The sequence below is a fragment of the Halyomorpha halys genome, unplaced genomic scaffold (assembly GCF_000696795.3).
Source record: "Halyomorpha halys isolate HHAL.00 unplaced genomic scaffold, Hhal_1.1 Scaffold169.1, whole genome shotgun sequence".
Classification (NCBI taxonomy): Eukaryota; Metazoa; Arthropoda; class Insecta; order Hemiptera; family Pentatomidae; genus Halyomorpha; species Halyomorpha halys.
Window position 1 is genome coordinate 1,134,760 of NW_027104700.1, and position 13,369 is coordinate 1,148,128.

General features: G+C 28.4%; 2 protein-coding genes across 11 annotated transcripts in view; one reads left to right on the forward strand and one right to left on the reverse strand.

Annotated features, from left to right (window-relative positions):
- Nucleotides 1–13,369, forward strand: part of MCU (mitochondrial calcium uniporter) — a 516,099-nt gene that overhangs the window by 239,011 nt on the left and 263,719 nt on the right. For 4 of the 9 annotated variants that reach the window (XM_067053385.1, XM_067053406.1, XM_067053315.1 and 1 more), the window contains exon 1: nt 10,122–10,194. The exons of the other annotated variants lie outside the window; for them this stretch is intronic. In XM_067053385.1, the coding sequence (XP_066909486.1) occupies nt 10,137–10,194 (58 nt within the window). In that variant the 5' untranslated portion in view covers nt 10,122–10,136. Of the gene's footprint in view, nt 1–10,121; nt 10,195–13,369 lie in introns of those variants that run through there. 9 annotated transcript variants of the gene reach the window in all.
- Nucleotides 1–13,369, reverse strand: part of LOC106678935 (myb-like protein X) — a 200,923-nt gene that overhangs the window by 20,656 nt on the left and 166,898 nt on the right. The window lies entirely within an intron of this gene.

Sequence of the window (13,369 nt, forward strand, 5' to 3'; positions counted from 1 at the left end):
TACACATACAGTGGAAGACTGGTTTAAATTCCTTTACCGATTTCGCAATAAACCATACAATAGACGATTGCGCAAAATAGTTTCTAAATGTTAATCGTGGGATCGGAAATGTTAAGTACAATAGATACAAGTTGATAATATTCTTTTATTGCTTGAATGATGCCAGAATTATATTTAAATTGGATTAGTAGTTTTTTTAAGTTGATGCGTTCAATTTTTTGAAATGATCAATTTTTTTTTTGTAAAAATCTATATCGATGGATCTTCCACAACAGTTACCAAGTTGCTCTATGTTGTTAAGTCAAACTATGGAACCTCCCTGTCCAATTATTTTTAAATTCCGACTAAATACCAGCTAAAACTTGTTATATTTTGTTACTCACCACGAAACATAAACAATAAGCACAACCTTTATTCCTGAAGACACTAGAAGACTGAAAGGATAAGTCTAATCTACTAATCTAATAAGCCAAATCAAAGCCAGAGAAGAGATAATGCTGGATGTAACGTAGATGTTTACATCACATCCATAGCTTATTGTCTTTATGCATGGTTACATATGAAAATAAACAAATAAATTTTTAAAATAATATAAATATATAAAAATAGATATTAATCAATAATTAAATCGGTAATTTCAAAAACTTATAAAATCAAAATTTTAGAATTTTATAATAATCAAATAAAAACCGTGTCATTCACAATTAAAAACATTTTCCATGACACATAAATATTTATTTGTGCCGAGATATGGCCGAGTGATACTTCTGTTCGACTGCCATTATGAACTAAATTGGAGGGGGGATGGTGATAATATTGTCAATAGCTGTGAAAACAGAGGTTACCTGCAAAATTGCTTAATGCATCTTGGTAATGCATATAAGAACTATTAAAGTCAGTGGCTTATGTTTTTAAGCAATTAACAGCGATTATGCGATGTTGTTAAAAGAGGAAGGAATGCACTGCGGAGAAACTGCGTGGTTTTTACTCTAGTTATGAATCTATCTTTAAGAACTTAACTGTTGCAACAAGAAACGAATTTTTGGAAAAGAAACGCGACTTATTCAAATTTTAAAATAGTACTGATTCAATTATGCCATTAATTATAAATTTCTTGTCATTCCACTCTATATTATTTTTCTTGTAAAGGGTTCTACAACAACCCCTGTACTAAAACATATATATGTATATTCTACCCTATCTATACCGTATTAATTGGTTTTCATTAATTTAGCATTTCTTCATGTTCATTGTATCAATCATCCCATGCTCCTTACTTTTTGTATATAACATTTATTTTTATGTATACTATATTATTATTTACATGTATATATTACATTTATTCTTGTAATACTACTTTATTTATTCTTCTATTTTCTATTATTCTTATATCATTACTTGGTTAGCCCTAAAGAACTCATATAATTTAGACCGAAACTTCTACATTCATTAAAGAGTATTCTGCTTTATGTGTTTCATTTCTGACCATACCTCATTTCATATTTTCTTTGGTTTTATTGTCGGTTTAGTTATTCCTAATAATGATTATGGATACTGTTTGTTAAATGAAAAATTAATTTGCCACGAAAAAATCTATTTGTGTATTATACATTGAGTAAAGGCTTTGGGAGTTTGACTAAGTATTCCAGATGATATGAGCAAATGACGAACCCAGCAGAATATGAAGCAGGGATGAATCGGAAAATGAGGCTTCTTTACGTGAAAAAGTCATTCCTTTTTTCCGTACTAACTCAGTTTTAATTCAAAATGTTCCGAGAATTTCTTTTCAAATGTAAATTTTGTGTACGCCTTCCAAACTGTATTTTAATCAAGTATAGAGGCTAGAACACTATGTACATAGCACTTCTTACGTCACCAATCCAATTTTTAAAAGAATAAATGAATTATTACTGAGTAATAACCATTATTGCTCAGCTGTTAGATGACATATTGCTAATATTTTGAACGCAATCTGTTCGCTAGAGTATATTTAAGGGTATTGTGAAATGTACACAATCTTGCTCATCTAAGCGACAAGATATTGATTATAATTGTAAATATTAATTTTATTTTCTTGCTATAGCAATTACCTTTAATCTTACCTAAAAGATCAAAAATACAAATGTATTGAAATACGGTAATTGATAACAATAACGCATAAATGAAAAGTAAACACAATATCTCCGTACATTTTTACAGTTGTGTAACAACTCTTACAGTTTTTTATTATTATTATTATGGTAGAAATAATGAAATGAGTTTAAATTATTCGTTGAATGCAATATATATTTCAAATACTAAATGAGTTTTATCAAAATTAAGTCGTAATATTATTTAAGTAAAGGAGTTGCTAGCTAATCTCGAAGAATTATCTGTATTTAAATAAATGTATGCTATAAATTCCTTTTTCGACCGTCAATTATTGAGATAATATAGAGCTCTTTCTCACAGTCAAGGCTAGTTCGACCTTGTTCTATGGGAAAAATATTCATTACTGTTCAAACGCACATTTTTTTCTGTTTCATGTCCAAAAAAAATATAGATATCGTATTTTATTTTAACGCTGTGAGAAGTATCTGAACTTACTTAATAATATGATATTATTATCTGACCTGATTTAAAAAAAGAAAAATCATGAGATCACACTAATTTATTGAAAATAATATTTTCATTTCCACTTTTTTTCTATTTATTAGGTTAATCTACGATGCTATCAATTTTTTTTAAACAATATCTATTTTATCACTAATTTTATAGTTGTCTTAGAATGTAATAGTTTTTCCTCCATAGAAACTAATATTTAATTATTTTTGTTTTTAGGTAAGTGGGAATTCTCTGTTCGTTTTCGTAAGTAACTGCAAATAATGATTATTTTGAAATTTAATGTTAATAATATTAATATAAATGTTAATATAGAAGTGATACTTATTAACTTAACGCATCCTCAATGCAATATTAATTCAATAATCTAATATTCATAATCAATAATCAATATCTTTGAGAAGATAGATTTTGAAGATTTTTATTTTATATAAAAACTCATTGTTGTTTAAAAAAAGTAAATGAACAACACATCATTATAAACCGACACCTCACAATAAAATTGAATAGTTAGTAGGAATATAATATAATATAAAATAAAAATATTGTAATTGATGACGTGGAGTGTGCGATGTTTAAAGTAAATCCAATAATGATACATCCATCTTATTGTTTGTTTAGTGAGACATATTAATTTATTTTAAGAATAAATGTTTATATTTATTTTAATAATATTATTATTTATATTCCATAATTAATTAAAATCCTTAATATCTGAGAGAAAGAAACATTATTAGAACTCCTTATAATCCTAAGATGCTATACATTTCATTCAAGTATATTTACAACTTTTTTTGTTGTCATTTTGTACGCTATATTTATTTTATTTTTCCTTTGCCCTACTAACCAAGCGTAACAACCGAGAGAATAGCTCTCAATAAATCAAATTTTCTTTGGATTTTATCCAGGTTAGTATGAGAAATATTATCTTAATTTATTAATAGTGTAATAAATAAATAATAATATATCTATATATACGAAAGTGAATATGTGTACAATTTCGATATCAGTTAATCTAATTCCTATAGAAGGGTTTATAAAATCTTTTATTGGAATTAGAAATACATAATATCTACTGTATATGTCATTTGATTCTGTAAACTAATTTGATTAATAGAAATATGTATAATATATTTTTTTTTTTATAAACTAATTTTTTTTTATCACATTTTAAATAAATCCATACAACGAGTGTTTTTTATTTTTACTTATTCTTTTTCCACCTATAAATGAACAATATTATAGTTTTGACAAATTAAATCATCACTTAGCATTAATGGGGATCCAAAAGAAGATATTTGTTTTTTTAAAATTTTAATTTCTTTGTCAAATTTCCATAAAATATGGGAAAAAATATGTAAATAAAAACATTTATGTGCATTTATTTTTTTAAAATTTTTCCTAATACTTTCTGTTATCCCAACCTCCTGCAGTAATTATTTCGGATTATCGAGATAACACTTTATGATATATTCTGTACTATGATTTTTATCATAGTCTTTGAAACTGGTTTTCTAAAAATGTGCAACGGGAATTATGTAATATATATGTGATTGCGATTAATTCTTTTGTTCTCTGTCGGCCATTTGATTTAAATAGTTGATCACATTGGTGATTTTGAATCATCTTCAGAAATAAATAGAAGTAGAAAAAAATATTTATGATTGACCCTGGTCGTTCTGTCAGTTTGCACGATGACCTCTTCGATTGATTAAGAAATTATGCCTTGTAGCTGACAGATTGAAGAGTTTTTTAATGATGCGTTGGATATACGTATGGTCGTTATTTGGGCGCCATAACCAACGTTGAGTAACGAAACAATTAAGCTTGTGACTAATTGTTGAGGTGTTAATGCGGACTTGTTTTCGCATATTGATTAGCACAGCTGTGTGGTTGTGTGAATGTAATTATGACGGAATTACCAACTAGTTTCTTTTCGAATTTTTTGTTAATGTTTCCTTATTTCCTTCTGAAAATTGAAGTGAGTGAAAATTGAAACCACATGGGATAATGTTATTTATATTGGCTTTATATTTTGAACAACTGTTCAATATCATCAGAAATATTTCTAACCATCACTTTGTAAAATATTTCTACCTTCCACATTATTTTTACTTGGTTGTTTGTTTTTTTCCCATTGTCTCATTTTTCAATAACCAACATTTTGGGTCAATAGATATTAATAAAAATTAATTTATGCTTAATAAATACTCGTAAAAAAGTTAACAAAAATAACAAAAGCATAAATTAGGTGGTTTGTAGCCCATATATTTAAGGCATCGACCTTGACAACTTTTAAACTGTAGCAGGCCTATCTTGAAACCTCTGGAAAGGTTGACTTTTATTTCGCGAATGAAAACTTAAACCGTCATTTTTCTTCTCCTCCCCACCTATAGTAGATTGGGATTGGTTGGTCTCGTATAGAAAAGAAGAAAAAAAAATTGCAATAAAATTTTTTAAATATAGCCTTAATTATATTCCATCATTACACTCCATTGTAAACGTAGAAAGTAAAATATCAGATTTATAATGAAAATAATTATATGACCCTTTATTATTTTTAAATTATAGTCATTAGAGCAGAACAATAATTTTAAATAATAATCATGGATTCATTTCTTTATTTTTATCATTTTTATTTGATTATTCGATATGCAACATTAAAATCAATGAGTAATACAGATTGGTACCTTACCATATTTTATTTACAAGAACAAAAACTGCGACATACCTATATAAATTTAATAATTATAAAGATATCTACGTAATATTATTAAGAAAAAACACTAAACTGTCATTACTTAGATAAAATATCTACAGGTAATCTGGAGGACTCCAGAACAAGGTTCTCACTAACGTCTTGGTAAAGAACGTTTCCAGGATATCTTAGCATTTCTATTTCAAATTTATCACTGGTATTAAAAGCCAGGGGAGGTTGATTATATGCATTATAGCCGCAGACTTATAGAAACAGGTGTGGAGAGGTGTCAATATTTTTGTGGAAAATTATTAATATAATGAACTTTGTGAAATTTATATTTTTTTTAGTTGAAAAATACCAATAACGCTACAGTTCTTAGGAAAAGTATAAAGGTGTGTTTTTATTTCGTTTTAAAAATTAATATCTCCATAAAGAATTCAAAATTAACAAAGATGGCAAATGAGACTAGTAAAACACAAGAACACGGATTTTATTTTAATTTTTGTTTGGATGATAAGAAATAGGATAATTCTAACTATAATATAGCTATTCAAAATACCAGAAGTATTCCTTAGCTTAAAAATCTTAGGAGTAAATTAACGCTGAGGATTCTGATATTCTCTACTTGCTAGTTTAATTTAATTAACGTTTTAACTTAATTTCATGTTATAAACATATATATTTATAATTTAATATTTATTATCAAAAGTAGTAATTATTATTTTTAAATTATTCTACTGTTTTTTCACGACCTCTAATTCAGAAAGCGTAGAATCTTTATTTAGTATCAGAAATTACTTAGAGAGGGTCCGTATTTTTTCAATTTTAGGAATGAAATCTATCCATATCCCTTCGTAGTCCCTCGAGGCCCCGTAGAACTCCCTCTATTCGGATTTTATTCCCTTGTAAATATAAAGTAACAGCCCTTCTATAGCACTATTGGTGAAATTAGTCGAGTGAAGTTGGTCCCCAGGGTTTTAGTCAATTTATTTCCTCTACTAGTAGGGTTGCTGGGTCCAGCCTGACAGTTGTCTAAACCTATTTCTAGCCATAAGGTTTTCCTACTTTTGTAAAAAAAGTATTTTTATTAAAAATACAAGATAAGTTCCCACATTCAGGGTATGAATAAAGGTAGTGATTTTTTTTAAAGATATGTAATATCCTGAATGTACAAGAACTTTTCTGATTGTAATTTTTATGTATGTTGATGGTTTTATTAAATGAAGAATATATGTGGGTGTGTGCGATTATGGGGAACGGGAAAATTATTATAATAAAAAAAATTGTTGTAAATCATTTGTTGGTTTTCATCTAAACTTTTGATTTCTAATTATTAAAAATACCAGCATATGTTCTATTTATATTGCAGATTTTAACATCTAATATTTTTAATTATTTTTTCTATTTAGTTATTGCTTTTACTGATCTAATCGTTATTTCTTTTTCTTCTATATATATTTTTTTTTATAGTTTCTTTATTCTATACTTTAAATCAGCGATTCCTTTATGTTTGCAAATCTCAAATATATTTCGAAATCCTTACTGATATATTTTACTGAATTCTTTTTTTTTTAAATCTCTTAAATTGTTTACTCTAAAAATGTAGAGAAAAAAATATTACCTATGCATTTAAAATACAGCTATTAATCTTATTAAAAATGTATCGCGTTTTTTCTTTGCCCCACAAGTAGTTTATTCATCTTTTAATTTTTTTTTTTAATGTAATATTTTTTTAATCAGTTATTATTGTTTTATTACTTCATATAGTGGTATTTACTTCTCACAATATATATGGAAACATATTCACAACTATCTATTTAATAGGTTTTAATGTATTAATTATTCAATTTTATCGTATTTAAATAACTGAATTGTTTAGTTATTTGATAGGCTTTGATGAAAAATTATCCGGTGAACTGGGACCGTAAACAGTACAAGAACATAAGAGGCCTAACGTGGAACACCGAATTGCTATCAGCACACCATTTCTGCAGCGTTGTCGATAGGATTTAATAGGGTTGCGGTAAACATTGTAATATTGGCTTAATGTACAATACGGGGCATTGTATATGTGTATTTCTGTTTATATATATTATTAAAAATACCAACAACAGTTGGCCCCACAAATAAATTATATATAATTTATTTATTTATTAATTTAATAATCGAAATATTTCTTAATACTTTTTTGTCTGCCTCTGAAAAACTTCTTATCATCTAAAGTTCTATATTTCTATTAATAAGAAAGAAAATAACCTCTTATTGGAAACTATGGAGTTCAGTTCTTGTTCAGTAAGTACTAGACCTCATTGCTTCATTCAGATTATTGTGGCGTGTATAGCGCTTTAATTAGTTTCGATATTAAATATTCTCATCAAATACTCTAGAGTGGAAGGATGGCCGTCCTGATTTCTTCGTTACCAAACCATCTTAAAGAAGCAGAGCTATACGTTTGGAAAGTGGGTGAAAGTATCTATTGCGCTATGTTGGCAGAATAAAGTCTGCATCCGAACCATGGCGTTGCGATTGATTGTAACCCCGTTCTTATTTGTCCATACATTCAATGCTTAACACTTTCCCTCTTAAGGGTCGTTGATATGCTGCTGGTCTCCCGATCCAGTTCTTAGTTCTCATATGTAGCTGTGTTCATTAGTATGTTCTTCACTGATCGATGTATGTTAATTTATGTATTGATGTAATTGCACTAATAGAATATTAATGATGATATTTTATTGTTTTAAGTTAAATGCTTTACCTTAATCTAACACGACGGAGTTATTTTTAAGTTATTTAATTTAATTTTTAAATATAGAACATAAGTTACTATGTAACAAATTGATTAGCTGAAACAGAAATCGACCATTTTCATTTTTTTAAAGGATTTTTGAAGATCATAAAACTTATTATAAATTATAAAAATTATATTTGATAGTTTTTTTTAGCGCCTTCCTCAATAATAAACCTCCAATTTTTATCCAGTGACGAACTCTAGTAGTATTCAGATGACCTCGTTTCCGTCTCATCGGAGACAACGTTGTTAGCAATATCATCATAACAGAATCAAAAGAGAAGGTGTTATTTTTAGGGACTAAAGACGTTTTAAATGCAAGTTATCTGCTAAGATCCTCGCAAAGACGGTCCCATCTAGAAAAGTACTAACAGGTATATAATAATAACAGGTACGACATTCTAGATATAGATACAAAGATGTGAAAAACCAAGGGGCTACATCGGGAGAACTTTGGGATCTAACAGACCTCAAATGATTTATTCCTATGATTCCTAAAAGGTACACATGGACGGGGAAGAACATCTTGACCAAATTATGAAGTGTTAATACTTATTCGATACAAAACTTAATATTTTAGAATTCGACACAACTTTTTCGTAAAAAGGCACCATTTTGGAGTGATAGGTGGAAAACCATATAAAGTCCCAGAATATCAAGATTATTGGGTTTTAAAAGTCTTTCTGACGTCGTCCAATTTAACATTTTTTTAAAAAATGTTTATATCCGTTTATAAAAAGTTTTAAAATAGACATTATTAGTCCAGTTTTTCCTAAATAGACCTCTAAATATGGTCTGGCCTATATCGACAAACAAAAGTATTTTGGATTAAAATTGGTGTTCTGAAATATGTATCAGATTATTTATTAGGCTACAAAAAATTATATAGTTCGAGGTAGATCATACGTTTACTCCAAATTATCTCTATTCCCTAATTTGTACACCCTCCCTGGTTTATTTATAGGTTACTACTCCATTCTAGCTATAGTGAGATGGGATCATCGAGAAATAAAGGTCGGCTCCTATAGGTTGGAATGGAACAGGCACCGCTGCAGTTACGTGGTCGCTAAGGTAGACTCCTTAACTCTCTTGGTGCAACATACGGCTCTCACATTCCCCTATATTTTTTCAAGTGGAAGTTTTGGATATTTTTGTCATGGAATTAAAGTGAATTAAATTTATTTTAAGACTATCGATCTAAATTCAATGAAATATGAAGATTGTTCTTGCTAAATCTACAAATATATCTAGTTAATAATACACTTAACCTATTTCGGTCATTTACTGATTTATACACTTTGCCGCTCTCTAAAAGTAACCATTACAGCTTTCAATAAATAAGATATGTTTTTAATTTAGCTAATCATATAAATTACATAATTTGGAGGCAATAATACACTAGTATTTTGAAAGATTTTTTCTTGTTTCTGTATGCAACATATAACTTATATTTTACAATAATTTGGTTTCTAATGAAGATAAAAGTGAATTTTATCACTTTTAATCAATACGATAAGTTTTTTATTTAACGTATCGAATGAAGTATACGACTTGGAGGCAATACTACATTGGAAGTATCAGAGGTATTTTGAATGTAATTTTTTTTAGTATTAAAAAATGAAGTAAATGTTTGATAATAATTAGGGCTCTCTTAAATAAAAACGATATGTTTTTATTTAACTAATCTAATAAAGTTTGGAGGCAATATTGCATCGGACGAATTGGAAGTATTGTTTTATGGACAGTGACTGAAGCAATGAGCAAGGGCTGTTTGTTCTGGCTTCTAACGCCCCTGAGTAAACGAGTGTAGTAGACAATTTAATTAACATGTTTTCCATGGAGGGGATCTCCTGCCACTCTTGTAGTAAGTGCTAAATGTTTTTCCTAGTGGTTCTCTGTAACCGGATTGTCATGGATTCGAACGATTTTTGGCCTAGTACGTTTGTAAAATTTTATTTATTCTTACAAATCAACAATCATTTCATGTTTTGTTATGCGTTTGTTCACCTCTTTTTATTAGATTTCTTTTTGAGAAATCACGATTGTATGTCTTATTTTTTGGATGTTGTCGATTATCTCGGAAGCTGTCTGTGGGATACCGTAAGTAAGTATATTGTCTTATTAGATATTTTCTGAGTTGCAGTCACATTTTTTGTAATAACTAAATACTTATTTTGAATTCTATGTATAATTGGTGCGATTATGATTAGAATTTGTATTTTTTTTAATTCGTTAGGAGACTATAAGTTAACCGTGTTTTACAATTACATTTCTTAAAATAAGTGATTAAATAAATATTGTTTTAATTTTTTTACCGCATGTTCTCTTAATCCATAGGTCTAAAACCTACGACTTGTCAAACGGCCTCGATTATTTACCAAAATTTATCATAAGTTATCAATGGATTCCGTTTTACATTTTTTGTTTCTTCCTTGTTTTTTTTTCATTTAAACCTACAAACCCTAAATAAGCGTATATAAACACATATGTCATCTCACATATAGATTAGTTATAAATTTCCTTAATTTAGAATTTTGTATTTTAGAAAGTTTTTTTTATTAGATTAGTGCCTTCAGTGCGGTACAGATAAAAAAAAAATCCCAACCTATATTGGTCTTAAAATTTTATATCAGAATTGAATTAATTTTTGTCAGAATCCGTAAATTATCACATTTTTTGAGAAATTCTGGGTCAAAATCCCTGAAGAAATTCTGTAACTTGTTGTACATATAAGTAAATAATAAGTAATCTTAAATACTTATCTCAGATTTTTTATTATGTATATCATGTTAAAAAAATGCCGTAAACCATATTATTCATATTTCTTCTTTTGAAAAAAAAAAAACAAACTAAAAAAATGTTATTATAATAAAATTCATATTCCTATAAATGATTCCTATTTTATTTATAATTCCCTACACAATTTTCAAACAGTTGCCCTATCATTCTTTAACTGTAGTGGTTAGCAATATTTGATTTAAATATGTAATGCTTTCCTTTTTACTTTCTTAAACCAGTATTTTTTGATAGAACCATATCAATTTTTCATTTCAGTTTATATATTTCTCCGGTTATTGTTTATTTTTGGTAATGCTTTTAAAATAATTCCTTTTAGAAATTTATTTGGGTTTTAGGGATATTTTCTTAACTTGGCTACTAAGCATCTAAACTTTTCCACGTGGGCGGACATACAGTCAGACACGGCGCCGGTAAGAGGCCCGACGACCGACTGAGGGGTATCCATGGCGACCGCAGCCGCACTGCAACACAGCACCACGCTGTTCAATATCTAGCCGCACTGGCACGCCCGTGAAATACCTCTACCGTAAGTGCCCTATGTGTCACACATAATTGACACATATTTCATTAAAAGAACATATTTTCAGTATAAAAGGTCTTTAAGGTTACGGCTGAGTTCCCAATCTTCGCAAAGTTTAATTTGATGTTATCGGAGTACCCTTTCATATATCAATTAATTGATGAATATTTCGAATGGACCGTTTCTGTAATGTATTAATTATAATTCCGACCACGATCAAATCAAGTACTGGTGGAAACCCCTACCGCTATGAAATATCTCCATTCCAAGGGCTGGAATGTGGGGAATGCCCAGATTCGTGAGGATAACTCTAAAGCTATTAGGGTACTCAAACAGAGACCCCATTTATATGCCGTATAATTCTCTAATATAGGTCATGTCTGGAATAATTTTTTTTGAAATATTAAAATATGCTTTGAAATAAAGAAAAAAGTGTTGGTAATTACGTTTTAAAGATAATGAAGAAAAAAACCTATAATAAAATACATTAAAAAGTCAAACCAAAACTAATGGTTAAAGTTGGAAAAGAAAATATAAAAAATAATTTTTTTTCTTTTATCTTCAACTAATGTATTTTGGGCCTAAATTTCTAAATAACATTTTTTTTTTGCATTACAAATAATATTTTGTACATTTATTTTGCATTTTATATATAAAAGTACTGTATCTGATTGATTGCATAAATTTATTGATACCGAATAAAGAACTTGTTTATAGTAATTCTTCCATGCTTTGTTTTTGGATTGGCGATTGTAAAGAACTGAAATTTTGGATTTATGTTTTTGATAAATCTCATCAGTTACTACATTTAACGTTTCATGGAACATAATATTCTAATACATTATATTTGTATTAATAATCAATAGCCAAAAATAAGTTTATTATAATTATGTAATTTTAAAAAAATTTAAATTATAATATTTAATGTACTGTTATACAGTGATTAATTTTGTCCAACTCCTCTCTACTAACCATTAGTTTATTAAAGCCAGTTGTATATGTTATAATTTATCGGTAAATCACCTAACGATTTCAAAAGTATCCATTTATTATCTTTTAAATACTTTTATGATTTATAAATACCAATGATCAGTATGTAATTTATATTTTAATTTCGTAATGTCTTAGTTATATCGCGTGTTCTTTAATTATTGTTTTCTAAAATTTCTGCAAGAGAGTGTATTTTCTATGCTCTCTATACATATGCGGGCCGTTAGACCACTGCGTTCTGCTATATCAATATTTTCTTGAATTTGTAGGCATAATTTTTTTATTTGTTTAATAAATAAATTATCTCGTGATACTGTTCAGTTAATGCTAGTATTATTTCCATTATCTTTATTTTACAAAACAAAACAATTTTAAAAGCTTCATTGTGAAATTATTCAATTATAGTTTTTCTGTGGCTGTTCAAATCTTATAATTCAAAGCCTAGACCATGCTATTTTTAGACTTCAGTAAAGATTTTAAGTAGTTGGATATGCGATGTTGAGAATTAATGGATTTGTGGGCATGGGGTCGTATGAAAGGATTACCTATATCTTCTTCAGATAAAGGATATCTATGGCATAATCTGTCGCCGGTGTGCATAAATTTCTCCTTTGGGTCTTCTAATCTAGAGAGCTAAGTAGCCCACGTGCATGGCCTTACCAAAAAGGGTCACCCTTTGTGCGTGTCCTTTCTCAGTCCCCTAAATTGCCCGTTGGCCCATAAGAAAGCATTGGTCGTATTGTCGTTTCAATGTTATGGCCTCTGAAGCTAATCTGCCTTTGGGGAAGTAAATTAAGTCGTTTCTTGCTAAAAAGTAAACAGAATTTAGAGCCTTCTAGGCTAAAGATGGGACATTCCTCCTGAATATTTAAGATTCTTATATATTTATTGTTTCAACAATTATACTTTTTCTAGTGAAATCTAAAATTATCTACATATATTAATGTTTACTAGTAATTTTTTTAATAAT